The 15,286-nt window shown below is 41.6% G+C and overlaps 1 protein-coding gene across 1 annotated transcript; it reads right to left on the bottom strand.

Moving 5' to 3' along the window:
- Nucleotides 1-5,920: 5,920 nt before the first annotated feature.
- Nucleotides 5,921-13,171, bottom strand: LOC105917580 (toll-like receptor 2). Its single transcript, XM_012852429.3, has 11 exons — nt 12,837-13,171; nt 12,604-12,760; nt 9,942-10,088; nt 9,626-9,832; nt 9,401-9,523; nt 8,280-8,430; nt 7,958-8,122; nt 7,691-7,867; nt 7,455-7,595; nt 6,875-7,377; nt 5,921-6,683 (listed from the first exon to the last, which is right to left on the bottom strand). Exons 1-11 carry the CDS (start codon nt 13,099-13,101, stop codon nt 6,290-6,292), a joined length of 2,430 nt encoding a protein of 809 aa, XP_012707883.2. The 5' UTR covers nt 13,102-13,171; the 3' UTR covers nt 5,921-6,289.
- Nucleotides 13,172-15,286: the final 2,115 nt, after the last annotated feature.

The following is a 15,286-nucleotide window of genomic DNA, read 5'->3' as shown; positions in this document are numbered from 1 at the left end:
CAGAGTCAAACACATGTGCTTGCTGACGGTGCACACCAAAACCTCACTTATTAACCAAAGTCTGGTAAAACCTCATGATAGTCCTTGCTACCCGAACAGCAGAGAAAACAGACCACTTCACCGCGGTCATATAATAGACTGGTACATTAAACATTTTAAATTGAAATACATTTGCAAACCGAGGGCACAACTCAATAGAGAGTAAACCTTCGATAAAATGGGCAGTAAAAACTAAGCTCAGTAAAAACACACGTGGTAAGTTAAGCTAACAACAGTGAAGTTCGGTTTAAATTCACATTTAAAAATATAGTTTGTGCTGAAGCTAACATTAGCATCGACATAACTGCAGTTATACCGTGTGTGAGACCCACAAACTGGCAAGCTGCAATGCTACTCACAAGTAATACCTTCCCATAAGCTAACAAAATGCTGCTGACATTTTGTCTTAAATAAAATCAATTTTAGTAATTTGCTGACTTACCCGACAAACATCCGTCTTCACCTTGACCTTCCACTGCTGGGATCGCAAATGACGGCAGAAACGAAACCTAAGGAGCATTAAGGGGCGTGGTCTTGATATTACTCCAATATAATTAACTCTATTTTTTTCCTCCTACTCTAGTGACCACGGGAAGTAATTAAACTCCAAAATTAATAAACATTACTCTTTTAGAGGAAAATAATGGTAACTCTGAAAAAAGTACTCTCTAATTTTTCCTGTGTAAACCTCCTTCCGTCAGTTCTTCCCTGCCGGATCGTCATCAGTCACCACTCTAACCTTGTCTACTGACAGAGATTGTTCCTCGTCTGTCAGTCTGAGCTTCTCTCTCTCCTGCTAGTCTGAGTTTCCCTCGACTGCAGCCACGCGTTCTATGGACTCCTTACCTGCTGCTCTCCTGGTCCTTCTACAGCTCCCTGCGTCCAAGAAACTCTCTCCGCTGCTCCTTTGGTTCCACAGCAGCCCTGCACCTCCAAGAACTCTCTCTCTGCTGCGCTGCTTAATCAAATGCATTCTAAGGACTCTCTCTGCCTTGCTGCTGGATCTCCTGCTACCCCAGTGCTCCAAGGAATCTCTCTGATGAGCCGGTACAAGGACTTTAGAACTGGGGTGATCAACTTTTAAGTCAGGCCTGTGAAAATACCATTGCATTGATTGATTCGACTACAGATAAATGCATGGATTTGTTTTTTGAGATTCAACTGAGACATTAGGCCTTTAATTCTGGAACTGTTCTTCAGGTGATAGAAGGCCTTCACTAAGTGTTGAGCCCATCCCCTTCTGTCAGGCTCCCCTACATTGACTGGCACCTTGACCTGCTGGTGCGTTGTGGTCCTCGGCATCCGAAGCTGGGTGCTTGGGTATGTGCTGACTCACTCAGCACATACCCAGGTGCCCACCCTGTGGAAGACCTCCTGTGTGGTACCGGTTCCCAAAACGACGCACGCCAGGGAACCGGCCCACTTCAGACCAGTCACCCTGACCTCCCACCTAATGAAGACCATGGAGCGCCTCATCCTAGCACACCTGCGCACCGTGGTGAGCCCCACCCTGGACCCGCTGCAGTTTGCCTACTGGCCCAACATCGGAGTAGAGGATGCCATCATCTACCTGCTGCAGCGGGCGCTCACCCACCTGGAGACCACTGGGAGCGCTGTGAGAGTCATGTTCTTTGACTTCTCCAGCGCTTTCAACACCATCAGACCGGTGCTGCTGAGGCAGAAGCTGGAGGACGCTGGGGTGGACAAACATCTAGCTGACTGGACCATGGACTACCTCACTGACCGCCCTCAGTACGTGTGGCTGCATGGCTGTCAGTCAGAGGTGGCACTCTGCAGCACCGGGGCCCCCCAGGGCACCGTTCTGTCTCTGTTTTTTTTTTCACCCTTTACACCTCGAACTTCACCTACAACACGGACAGCTGCTACCTTCAGAAGTTCTCTGACAACTCGGCCATTGTGGGCTGTGTGTCTGAAGGGAACGAGCTGGAGTACCGGTCGGTCATCATTGACTTTGTGGACTGGTGTGAGAAGATAGCCTCGTGAGACCATCCTGATCTCGCGAGCTTTCAAGGTTTCACTCGCAGATCAGTCTGGCTACTCTCCGTTAAAGAAAATTTGGAGCCGTTCACCAAACGAACGTCCAATCAGCGTTGGCTTTGAGACGGGTTGAGGTGTGACGCAACGGGAAGCGCGACAGTTCAGTCTAAAGAACATGGCGGCTTCAGCCGATGAAACTAGCGTTAGCGCGGCTATCGAGCAAGTTTTATCGGAATTACAGAGTATTTCTTTGCTGAGCTAACAAGCCTTTACCTGCAGCAGCAAGAGTAGCTTGGCTTGTGGTTGTGTTTTCGTCGTCGCTCTGTTACGAGCGACGACGAATCTGATTGGTTCATTTGGCCCGTCTATCACCAACATAGGCCAATCAGCTAACCAGTATTTTCGCCCCTTCCCAAAATTACTTCAACGGAAGGTTTCCAGATGGATATGCGGAGCAAATCTATCTGGCGGAGTCAGGTAAGTAAGAAGAACCACCTGTGTCTAAACACCAGTAAGACCAAGGAGATGGTGATCGACTTCAGGAGAAGACCCCCACCTCACTCACCTGTGAACATCCAGGGGCAGGACATAGAAACTGTGGAGAGTTTTAAATACCTGAGTGTTCATGTCAACAATAAGCTGGACTGGACTCACAACACAGACGCTCTGTATAAGAAGGGCCAGAGCTGGCTCCACCTCCTGAGGAGGCTGAGGTCCTTTGATATTAGCAGACCTCTGCTTAAGACCTTCTATGACTCTGTGGTGGCCTCAGCCCTCCTCTACGCTGTCGTGTGCTGGGCCCCTGTTGAGATTGACATTACCGTTTTTACACAGGGAGCACAATGTGTTTGTCTTGATTTCATAAGTCTCGTTAAAAACTGTTACATTTTCCCAATGACTTTATTTAGCCATTCTAACCGAAATATAAATGTTATGAAAAGCATTTATTGACCATTTTAAGGTTATTTGGAAAATACAGTCTTGGTCCCAAGAAAGAGCAGTCATGATGTAATTTGTCCTACAAATATCCTTGATCACCACTGTAGTTAATTCTATATTGTGCATAAGTATAGAAGCTTGATAAGATAACATACTATGACCAGCAATTTAACAATTTCTGTCCCTTCTTTGTATCTTATTTTACTTTGCAAAAACCTAATTTAGAAAATAGGACATTATCTCTTGGAAACCAGGAGTCTATCAGCCCCCAAAACACGAACAAGCCAAAATCATGTCACTATTTATAACTTTATTCAGAGTAAAAAGATATTTATAAACTTTCACACTTTATGGAATAAAATTCATTCCCAGTAGAAGTGAAATTTGTTTTCATTCAGAGCAAAATTGTAAACTTTTCGGAATACAAGTTTTTTCAATTCTGGGTAAAAATCTTTCCTATTTATATGACAAATTCTGCTCCATTCAGACTGAATTTCGTTCTACTTGGACTCAAGCTATGGTAAGAGTAGTTTTTATAAAAGATGTGCTCTAGAGTAAATTTTACTCTAAGTTTTACTTTGGCATGGGGTAAATTTGATTATATTTAATTGGGACCAAATTTCTTTTCAATTAAAGTAAAATTTACTCTGACCTCCCACCTAATGAAGACCATGGAGCGCCTCATCCTAGCACAGAAGAGAAAGTCATGTTGCCATGCTATTGAGGCTCATCATCTTCGGGACGTTGCCCGTGTTTTAAAGTAAGAGTCCAGCGCTGTAACTTGTGATTATTTATTTGCCGTATTTAGAATAAATGTTTAAACTAAACACTGATGTTGAGTCATCCTTTAGTGGTAAGCTGCTTGGAGGAGTTATGCGGACCGGAGGGTTGCAGCCATGTTCAAGTACTATTGGGTGCACTTAAAATGAACATGTGGGTGCCATGTCCAAAGTCTGACCTATGTCTCATGAATTGATCACAGCTGCACAATATATTGTGCTCCTTAGAGTAATATTCGTAATTGTCGTGCATTTTTTGTTGTTTTGCAGAGAAAATACAAATAAAAATATGAAAAGAATATTTCAATTAATCCAGTTTAACCAATTTTGTCTGAGGAGCATTTTTTTTTAGTAAGACGTTCATATCTGTGGAAATGTAATACTTTTGAGGAGTGCACCAGTCTGTCCGGTTCTGTGACTTATTGATCTTCAGAGATAACCTTTGCTTTGCTAAAAAGTCAACATAAAAGTAGCCTTGTTTACTCCTGAAGTGTCATACATTGCGGCATGGCTGTGGATCATCCAACAACTTAAAAATCTTGAAGCTTGATGTTCAACCAAGTGCTCATACACAGACCAAAATTTCTGACACACTTCAGGCACAGATGGACACAGAGACTGAGCAGTTGGCAAGGTTAAGTTGAATTTATTTTGTGGCTCTCTTGGTCAGATCTGCAAGGTCAGTCAATGGTTAGGTTAATCAGTGTCAGATAAGCAGGAGGTAGAAGGCAGGAAGTAGTTGTCCTTATACGGCGGCCGCTGCTCATCATGGTGATGAAGCTCAGGTGTGACAATTTGCATAACAAACGCATCTGCTGAACGGGTCTAAAAATCATTATGTTCCAGGGATGTGTCATGTATTCAAGGTTGGTTAATTTGTCAAACTGATAGAAAATAAATTAAATGAAATAACTGTCACACCTACAGATGCATGCAGCCAGAACACACAGTCACATGCAATCAGCACTATCTTCCATTGGAGGGAGCTGAAGGAGTTTTCATCGCTTTTTTTTAAAAGACGTATAACAGAAAACGAGTGGCTGTGGATACAAATTGAAGCAGTCCAGACCAAAGTAATGCAAATTTGCCTTTATTTCATTCATTCATTCATTTATTTATTTATGAAGCCCTTTAAAAACAGTCAAACAAGGAGACCAAAGTGCACGACATAAAATCATAAAAGTGCAGATAAACCAAGATAATTAAATTCAATATGAATGTGCTAAGGAACATCAATAGCATTTCTGAACAAACACATCTTCAATTTGCATTAGAAAGTGATTAAGCTCAGCCTTTAGCATTATATGAAAGATGACTGGATGACCTGTCACACCCTTAAAGCTCAAACACTTACTTAAGCTGATCAGAAACGCTTTTTGTTATACTGGGTGAAATGGTCCTTCCATCCTGAAAGTAGTAAATACATTACGCATTCAGAAAAGGGAACGAAAAATTTACATCTCTGTGAGAGCTGCAGGACTGTACAATATGCAAAATATTGCACTAAATTCCTTTTTATCAAATTTATACAAAATCATGAATAACACTGAATAAAAAAACTCAAACTGCCCTTTAGATGATATTGTTGGTGTAATAGGCGTATCATAGTTTTTCTGTATATGTTTAATATATTGTGCTTCTTATCTTTTTTTATTTGTGTCCAAGTTTTTATCTTATTTGAGAAGTTTGTTAGAACATTTTAGTTAAGTTCTCTTTAGTTTTCATAGCTTAACAGTAGTTTCCTACAGTTAAACCTTTCTCCTGGGACCCGGGTCCCAAAAGTATTACAAATCCACAGCTCCACCTGGTGGCCAGGTTTTATTATTGGTAAAATGATAGTACTCACAGAAGCCAAGCACCAACTAACCTCTTCAGTAAACATTACACTGTTAGCTGGGGGAATGAAGTAAGGTCTAACATTTCGACCTTACTTTCTTACTTAATCGACCCAGAAAAAAATATATATTTTGCAGTTCATATAATCCAAGTTTCTCCAAAAAGTGTTAGGTGCCAGGATCTCCTGTAGCGGTCTATATGACACTGGAAGCCTCTGACTAGAAACATATTACATTTTTTGAAACATGAAATCTCACAGTCATCTCCAGAGGTTTTAGTGGAGTCCCCAGAACGGAACCAGCTTTCTTTATGGGCTTGTTGAGCTCTTATAAGTCACTGGCTCTGATGCAAGTAGAGTTGTCCCTCTTCCTTCTTGTAGATGACTTCATAGTTGCGTTTCCAGTCCAGTCTGTTGTCCAGGTGAACACCGAGAAATTTTTTGTCCTTCACCCCGTCCACCTGTTCTCCAATGATGCAAATAGTGCTGGACATTTTAAAATGCCCATAGGGGTGACATAAGTAACAGTATTGGTGCTTTGGATCTCTTTATTCAAAAGAATTCAGCATGAATAATTTGTTAGCTAATTGGGTAAGTTTTACTATATGTCAATACTTTTCCTTCTTACTGTTTTTTGTTTGAATCTACACTCATTTTTATTTATCTTTATCTCCCTCTATCCTTTCCAACTCTTTTCTTTTCAGTCGCCGTCTCTTTTCAGAGCGTTGCGCAGACTCCTCCAGAACTCTGGCCTCTTGTCCTCCTCCTGAGGCCACTCCAGGTAGGTTGTGGAGCTCATGAGTTTGCGCAGTTTGTAGAAACGTTTAGGGATGTTGTCCTTGGGAAGTGGCTCGAGCAGGATCAAGATGGCAGCGTCTCCACCGACGTCAAAGAGCCAGAAGTGGGAGAAGTCCAGTTCATAGCGGCACCAGTCGGACTGGACAAAGTTCTCAGAGAGGATAAAGATAGTCCGTCGGCTGTGCTCAATGGCGCTCATGATGTTGTCCAGAATCGGCTGTCCAGGAAGGAAGTCACGCTTGTGGAGGCACAAAGACAACGGCCGAGAGAAACTGGGACTCCTGGAACCATCCTCACTGGCAAGAAACAAGCAGGAAACAAGGTTATGGACTAACTTTCATATTGACATATGCAGAGGTCATTGTTTACCCGTTTACATTGATGAACTGGAACTGAAAAATGTCCACCGGGTAAATTCCATATATTTTGTTATGACTGCACTGCCAGTCTAGAAAGCATCAGGGCAAATGGTTAAAAAAATACTCACGTTGGTTCTTCCAGCTCCGGTACCAAGAAGTTTTCCACCCAGGAAGAATCCCTTTCACTGTAGGAAACGAAAGCATCAAAGGACAGCAACCCCTCTGACTCCACGGTGTCTTTCCGTTGCTTCTGGGAACATCGCTTGGCCTTGAGCCATGCCCAGGTCATCTTTATGTACCAGAAGGTGTGGAGTCGCCAGAGCAGAACACATAGCAGCACTCCAATAAAAAGGAAAACCCCGCAGCACAAAGAGATAAACAAAACCTGGTGGCAATCACGGACAGAGAGGCGGACCTGACTCACTGCCTCTCCCTTCAGATGGAAAGGGGAGTCGCAGACATAGCCGTCCTCTCTGTCTGTTAACTTGACGTCTCCTCCTCCTTTTAGCTGGGACTGTAGAAAGTTTACAAAATCACAGGTGCAGATGAACTTGTTGTAACCTGCTTGGAGGTTCTCGAGTCGTCTGTATGACCGGAGGTCTGGGAGGCTGAACACGTTCAGGGTGTTAAACTGAAAATAAAGAAATCAGGTTTCAAAGCCTGGAGAACAGAGTTGACTTGATTGGGAGGTATAGTATTGTTTCTAACCTGCATTGTAAGAGTTTGTAGATTGGGGAAGCTCTGTCCTGCAGGTAACCTTAAGAACTTGTTTCCTGACAGGTAGAGTTCTCTCAGCCAAGGTAAGGCCCGGGAGAAGCTTTTGAGATCATTGTAGCTTAGATCCAGCACCTGTAATTATTGAAGCACAAAGGAATTTAAGAGGGTTTTTGATTCAACTGCTTCAAATTTATTGGGTTTACCTCTTCAAAGATCAGTGTCTTTACCTCAAGTGATGTTGGTAGACAGTCCGTGGTGGATCTTAGCTTAGCTCTGGAGATGTTGAGGTATTTCAAAGTAGAAGGCCAGGAGCAACTTGAGGGCATTGAGCTGTAGCCGGTTCTGCTGATGTCCAGGTGGGTCAGTTTCAGTTTGGCCACCAGTTGGTTGATCGTGGACAAAGACTATGTAGACAGAAGTGGACAAACCCTTGAAACCAAGGTAATTGGATGCCTGGAAATTTGGAGATTTTACTTTGAGTTTCATGCTGAGACCTTTAGAGGGTTCCCACTGATGTTTAAAACTCTGAGTTCCTCAAGTGTTTTCTCTCCATGACAAAGTGATTCTGCCATGGTCAGATCAGTCAGTAGATTGCTGGACAAGTCTAGGTACTGCAGATTTACCAGTAGTCTGGAAGTCTCACATGGCATTAGAAACACCTGAAGGATAAAGTAAATTTTAAAAGAAAGCTTAAGAAATGACAACTCCAGCAGTTTCAACACAGAACGGTTTCCCCTGCTGATGTTTGGCTTTGGTAAGACTGGTTCATACAAGAGCACGGAAAACTTTCAGTAGTTGCTATCAGCACATGCTTACCCCGGCGTTTATAAGAGACACCTTCCTTGGGTATTGCAGAAGAAACTTTAGCATTAAAAATGAGGTGAATTTGAAGACATCTAGCACCACAACATTTCTGAGAAAGAACTCATCAATGTTTTTGTGATCGGTCCAATTGGCTGTTTCCCACCTGCCACAGACAGAGCAGGAATCACACAGTTAACTAGAAATAAAAGTCATCACATTATGTCAGGACAGATGGCAAATTTTATCTATTTATCTAAAAATAAGATGAAAATATTGCTGTAGATAAAAAGTTATTTTTGTCACAACAGTAACTATTTAAACATGTATCAATAGGACTATGTAACAGTAGATACTCCTTCCTAATCTCTATATAAGTTTCTTCTGGTACCTACAATATTCTACCTCCTGTGTAAATAACCTCAGAAACAAAAAGTAGGAACAAGCTAAGATGATATTGGGTTTCTGGGTAACATGGACTTACAGGAGTAATGGAAGCAGACCAAAAATTATGACAATATGCCAGTGATTCAGTCTACAGAAATAGACTTGCTATGTCTATTTAAAACATGTCACTCTTTAAGCTGAAACCTTCTATCTCAATGAGATTTAACTACTCGGATGCATAATATCCTGTAGTTCTCTGTGGGGACCACATCTAATATAAAATTAGTTAATTTCAGTATCATTGTGCCCTTCATTTTCTGATTTGTCAAAAATGACCTGTCATCATGCATTAAGACCAGCAGGTGTCACTGTTGGTATCTTACTAGAATCCACCAAGAATACTACTGTTTATGGAAGTGAGTATTTTAACAGGTTTCACTGAGCCGTCAATGTGTTTCACCAGTTCTATATATGGTTATTCTGATGAGTGGTTAATTTATCCAAGGTAAAAAATATTAAATGTGATATGTTTGTTGAAAGGTCTTACATATTTCATAAATATCATTGAAGATCACCTGATGGCTTTCTTAGTTTTGGACAGTCTGCTTTTCTGGGCTGTGTTCCCCAGAGCAAAATCACTTTTCACTGATATATTTTCTTTGTTCTGCTAATTGATTGGTGGAGGCAATGATTTCCATGCATTGAGTGCTGAAATATTGGCAGGTAATTCTCATGTCTTGATTTCCTACCTGCCCTCGCCCGTCAGTGTGACATCTTCAAAGGAGAGCAGTGAGAGTGGGACTCCATCTAAAACCACCAGTACGTCGACACTCGACTCGTCAGACACAGACAAATTGCGGAAAGAAAGATGCCTGAAGAGCAACAACACCAAAAAAAGTTTCTGGAGGCATGCAAAAAATAAAGTGTGTTTGTGTTACAGCAGGAACAAAACGAGAAGAACATAACAATCAAACCTGATCCTCCTCTTGGCCGACTCTCTGAAGGGCTGGACTGACTGATTGCCAACCAGATGGAGGTCCTCTAGAGTGATCGGAGTCTCAGGGTACGATATGTCAGCGAGCACAGCTGCAGCCACGGCCACATTGGTTAGGAACGGGCCGTGGAGGCTTAAGGTAACACGACCCAGAGGCCAAATGTCTCCTAATGTGCCAGAGTCATACCTGCAAAGAACGGAGAAAAGTCAAGGATTGAAATGGCTAACCTTTAGCTGTAAGAAGATGCTTATAGGTTGTCACATCAGTGCGTTGTAAAGGATTAATGCGTTAACACCTGACTAGGTTGTTGGCATGCACAGTGAGATCCTCCAGCTCGGTGACACCCAACAGATCTCCAGTCCTCAGCTCCTTCAGATCTGAACCTCCAAACTTCAGCCTTCTCAGTCTGACGAGTCCTTGAAACAACGAAGAACTGAGGCGGCTGGAAGAGACCAAAAGCAGAGTTGATTTGGATGTTTCTACTCGTTTTTGCACCGCTTCCTTGGGTTCTCAGGTGCAACGAGGTCCAAAATATTGTTGGCGCTTCCTAAAATAATATTCTAAATATTTCTTTGTTAGAAATTTCATAAAATGTAAAGAATTGCAGATCTTGTATTTAAATGCTGCATTTCCCTCTGCAAGTATGGCGATAGATATAGAGTAAATAGAATGCACCCCGCTTTTTGTCCGGCCTACACACGGTACAACACGTGACTCTTAACCCTTCGGTGAAACCCATAAATGAAAGGTTGCCTACCTCCCCTGAATGAAGATAATAAATATATTATGAATATATTTAGCTAGAGATGTCATCAAAAAACATAGAACTCCAATAGTTTTCTTAAATAATTGTTTTTATGAGCGCAGAAGTCCGCACACGTTGGTGATATTACTTGCTTTGTCCATGAGAACAGCCTAGCAACGTGATGTGACTGCTTGACGTCTTTCTGAGATGTAACAATAAATGAAAGTTTGTCTACCTTATCTGAATGAAGATTAGAAATATATCAAGCATACTTTTCACTAGAAATGTAATCAAAGTGCATCCAACTGCAGATGTTTTGCTTAAATGTTGTTTTCATATGTAACAGAATCTCGGTGGCACTCGGTGGAGTAGGTAAGAAATGTCACTTCGTCATGTCTTTCTGAAAAAATATTTGGTGAAACTAATAAAGGAAAGGTTACATACCTTCCCTGAACAAAGATTATGAAAATAATATACACACTTCTCGCTAGAAATGTAATCGAAATGCATATAGCCAATGCAAGGCAAGGCAAATTTATTAGTACAGCACATTTTTGTCATGTTTTAGGTTTTTGTTTGTTTTACTTTGGACATTTCTGAACTTTTCCTGTCAGCATGTCAACTCTCAGCCACTATCCAACCAGCTTAGTCTCCCTCTATCCAATATCCTACTCTAGATCATCTTCACCTGTTGCCACTAATTAGTCTACTCAGCTCACCTGTCACCAGCCTATATGTACCTGCCTCAGCCAACTAATCATGACCAGAATGCCTCCTTTCTTCATTGCTTCTCATGTTCCTGTGTGATGTACCCTGTCTCTTCCAGATCCTGTGTGCTCTGCCAGCCTCTTCAGTTAAAGTTGTCTGTGTCTGAACTAATGTTTCAGTAAAACAGTTTATCCAATCCCATAAACGCAGTTGTTTCATTGCACATATTCATGTAGAGTTCTGTATATTAAAGTTTAAGAGTATTGCACATTAACTATCAGGACTGTTCATTGCACAGTTTCGTATTTAAATAGGACTGATTTTCTGAACTCGATGCGAGGCCTAGCAGACCCTAAAGACTGTTTTGTTTTGCATGCTATAATATCTTTAAAAAACAACCTTGTACAGATTGTTTGGTGTGTTATTAACTGTGCCCATTGTTTATTTACTGCTTGTTTATTGTGTGCACACTAAAGGCCTATTCATACCATACGTTTGGCCTACAGGTCCGTATTTCTGTCCGTACGTTCTATCCGTTGACTCCTTCATACCTCCGTCCGTTGAGGTGCGCAATAACCAATATTTCCTCTAGGTGGCAGTGCTGAGCGCCAATGATTCGTCACTGACCAAACATGGCGACGGTCCAAGACGTGATTTTGTTGTATTTGCTCCGTAAGTAAACTTTTTGTTTGTCCCTGTGCCCCGGACACGACACATCATATGTGTGGGTAGTTGCGGACAAGCTCCGCAAGTCGTTCCTCGAATCCCGCCATTGTTTAAAGCCCAGAATTCTTACCTTCTTCGTAATTTTGTTGACATTTTGTACTACAAACTCAATAGCGCCCCCGCCGTTTCCGGTAGTATTGCTCCGTTTCGTCCGTAATCGTAAGCTCCCAATTTTCGTGTCAAAATACGGACGAAATCGACGGTTAGAACGTATGAAACACTCCACACGTATCCGTATCCGTCTTTTACGTGAGGTATGAATGGGCCTTAAGCCGGATTATGTCCCAGAAAATGATTTCACCATGGTAACACGCAGTGACAATAAATGATTCTGGATGGTTTTGCTTAAATCTTTACTTTTCCACGGGCAACAGCAACCATGTTCTTTATTTCGCTTTGAAAACTTACTCATGTAACCTGGTTGCAAGCCAACATAAATGAATAGGCCAAATGAAACGTAAGCCTGAAGAACCAAATTGTGACAATACTACGTCTCCCCCTGTGGACCAAGGTGGATATTACATATTTTTCAGTGAGACTGGGTTGATTATAATAAATTATACTAAGCGCTGTTCCATTTTTGTGCATCCCTATGTGCAAATAGTGTTTGTCAAGTACGTAAAATAGCAGTTTTCCCAATAAGTCCCCATTATACCCTGTAGGTGTCACCACCAGGCTCATAAATGTGGAGATGTGCGTAGATCAGCAATAAGGTTGCAGTGTGGCTGCAGACATTGCCACAGACGGGTCATTCAGATACTTCTGTTGAACTCCTCACCTGTACGGGTTGTCGAGCAGGTTGAGCTGCTGCAGAACCTCCAGCTTACTGAACCAGTTGTGGTTGAGAGTTGTCAGCAGGTTGCCAGAAAGATCCAGCTCCTCCAGGCTCCACAGAGAGTCGAACGCTGATGGATGGATCACAGCTAGTCTGTTACCTGCAGGACACAAACGTCTGCATTCAGCCACGTCCTGCTGGCCGATGCAGCGAGACTCACTGAAAGCAATGGTTACCATGGAGGTCCAAAGCCCTCAGTCGTGAGTGTCCCATCAGATCATCTTGGGTCACCATTGTGATGTTGTTGAAGGAGAGGTCGAGGCTCAGAGCTTGGTCTGTTACCGTGGGAACACGGGTGAATCCGCTGAAGGAGCAGTTACAGGAGAGGTGGAGGTCGCAGTGATCGCACGACGGCCTCCCATCATCGGGGTCTAACATCTGACCCTGGATCAGCGATGGCAGCAGCAGGAGGGTCAGGGAGCAGGTAGTCAGGTGTCTCATGCTGCAGGGAGGCTGAGCAGATTTATTGAACTGTACAAGACAAAGAAGTGAAACTCACACATTGGGGAAGTGATTTAATTAAACAGGAAATACAGTTTATTTTTGGTTTTATAATGGGTTTTATGCATCTGGGCAGGATGTAATAACGAATATCTGAACAAAAATTAGTTCTTCTTTGGCCGTTTCACTCACATTCCACTCTGGGCTTATGTCGACCAGTTTCAATTAAACGCTTGGTTGTTGTTTATTGCAAGTTGCTCAGCCGCTTAACTGTGACATCTGAACAATGCAAACTTTATTAAAGCATTGGAAAATGGATAGATGACCCAAAACCATCATGAAATAATTACTGATTGGTTTTTGTAACATCAGCCCTTTCGACGATCCTGCTGCCCATCCTATCAGAACAAAAGTCGACAAACAGAAAAGGAGAAATGAGCTCCACAACGAGCTGCTTTCTGAAAACCTAACATGGAGTAAATGATCAGCTGAGAATGGATGTATATATGTAAGCTTTATGTAACCTTTCACAAGAATTTTTTTTTGATATTTATTGATACAAAATTAAGAATAATTACTTAAACAGTGAGATGTAAGTGTGCATCAGTCACTGGAAAATGGTAATTATGCTCAGGTTAGCATGAACGTTAGCTCATACGTTGCTGAAATCTTAGAAACTACTCAGCACCACATTATAATGTTTGGGTTTAAAACACATCAACGTCAAAAACGTAGAGGCAACTGTACATGAACTTCTCCTGAAGAAACGTGGACATGTTTTCCAAAGAATACTGAACATTTGTAACATTTCCACTCAAACTTTCAATGCAATAAAACAAATCAGAGGAAAATCCTTTATCCTTTATACCTTAAACATACTGGAACTCAAAAATGGGATTTTCTGACTCTGTGTTTAAAATGCATTGGAAAGGTTGGTTTGCAGCATCTTTACAAGTTCATGAGTAAGGACTCTCTCTGGCTGTACTGGGCTGTTTAGGTCTAATACAGCTGCAGTCTTCGTTAGCTACTGCGTTTGCTACTTTTGCAATGCTACTGTACTATAACCTGGTGTAATAGCACTGCAATAACTGTGCAATAACTATTTGATATTCTGATATTTGATTTTTTTCCCCCATCCACTGTATACATCTGGATGTACTTCATGCACCTTTTCCTCCTTTGTGCACCTTCTGTTGCTTATAAGAGCCGATGTCACAAGTAAATCTGTCCATTGTGAGATCAATAAATTTCTATCTTATCTTATCTCTCCTAACTGTAGCAAAGTGTCTTCTTCGCCGCCTCCAAAGGTCCACTTTAACAGCATAGAGCCTCCCTCTGCTGGTTGTTTTGGAACAATACATTGCATAGTTGCAAATTAATTTACACAGACGTCCTAATCTGTGTTCCCCCACCAGGCCCAAAGGCTGAAACAACCACAGTGTGTTGATGTATTCCCCATCAGCTGAGCCATGACATGGGGATCTAGGGCTGCTCCGGTTAAGGTCAAAAGATGTTCCCATCAGAGAGAGAAAAATTACTCAAAAGCTCCTTCTGGACCAAAGTCCTCCTGTAAATTTAGTCACAGGATGATTTTATTAAACTATAGAGAATAGATCAGTGTGATTATCATCCATCACATTTAAAATGACATTTTGTATGAAAAGAAGATGCAACAGTTAGGGTTAACATGACTCTCTATGGCTGAAAGAGAAGAGCTGAAAGAAGAAAATGCAAAATCCAATTTGTTTTTTAAAACTTGCTATAAATTAAGACCAGTGATTAAAGCATATTAATTCTTGAGTTTGGTTATTGAATAGGTAATGAGACTGAGAAGCATTTTTTCTAAAGAGGCAGATACATCGTTGATGTATCAATATCATCTAAACTAAAGCATCTCATGAATTGCAATGATAAGATTCCGTAGACATAAAGGACATCTATTACTTCAACAACAGATTTTTCCGCTCTGCAGTGAACATCCAATACAGAACCATACAAACTATTCAACTATCTTTCTTGTAGTATTTTGTTCCTACGTCTGACTTCCACTCAGGTTAAAAAATCCAGACTCTATCAATTTCTAACCTCAGATGCAATTTCTGTTGTCACTGAATTGAAAGCACTGCTGCTGAGCTTTTATGTTTCCCTTCAATATCTTTAAATGTATGTTGTCTTACCTAATTTG

Source organism: Fundulus heteroclitus, unplaced genomic scaffold (assembly GCF_011125445.2).
Source record: "Fundulus heteroclitus isolate FHET01 unplaced genomic scaffold, MU-UCD_Fhet_4.1 scaffold_71, whole genome shotgun sequence".
Classification (NCBI taxonomy): domain Eukaryota; kingdom Metazoa; phylum Chordata; class Actinopteri; order Cyprinodontiformes; family Fundulidae; genus Fundulus; species Fundulus heteroclitus.
The sequence above is the reverse complement of the archived record's forward strand: the minus strand, read 5'-3'. Positions and strand labels throughout refer to the sequence as shown.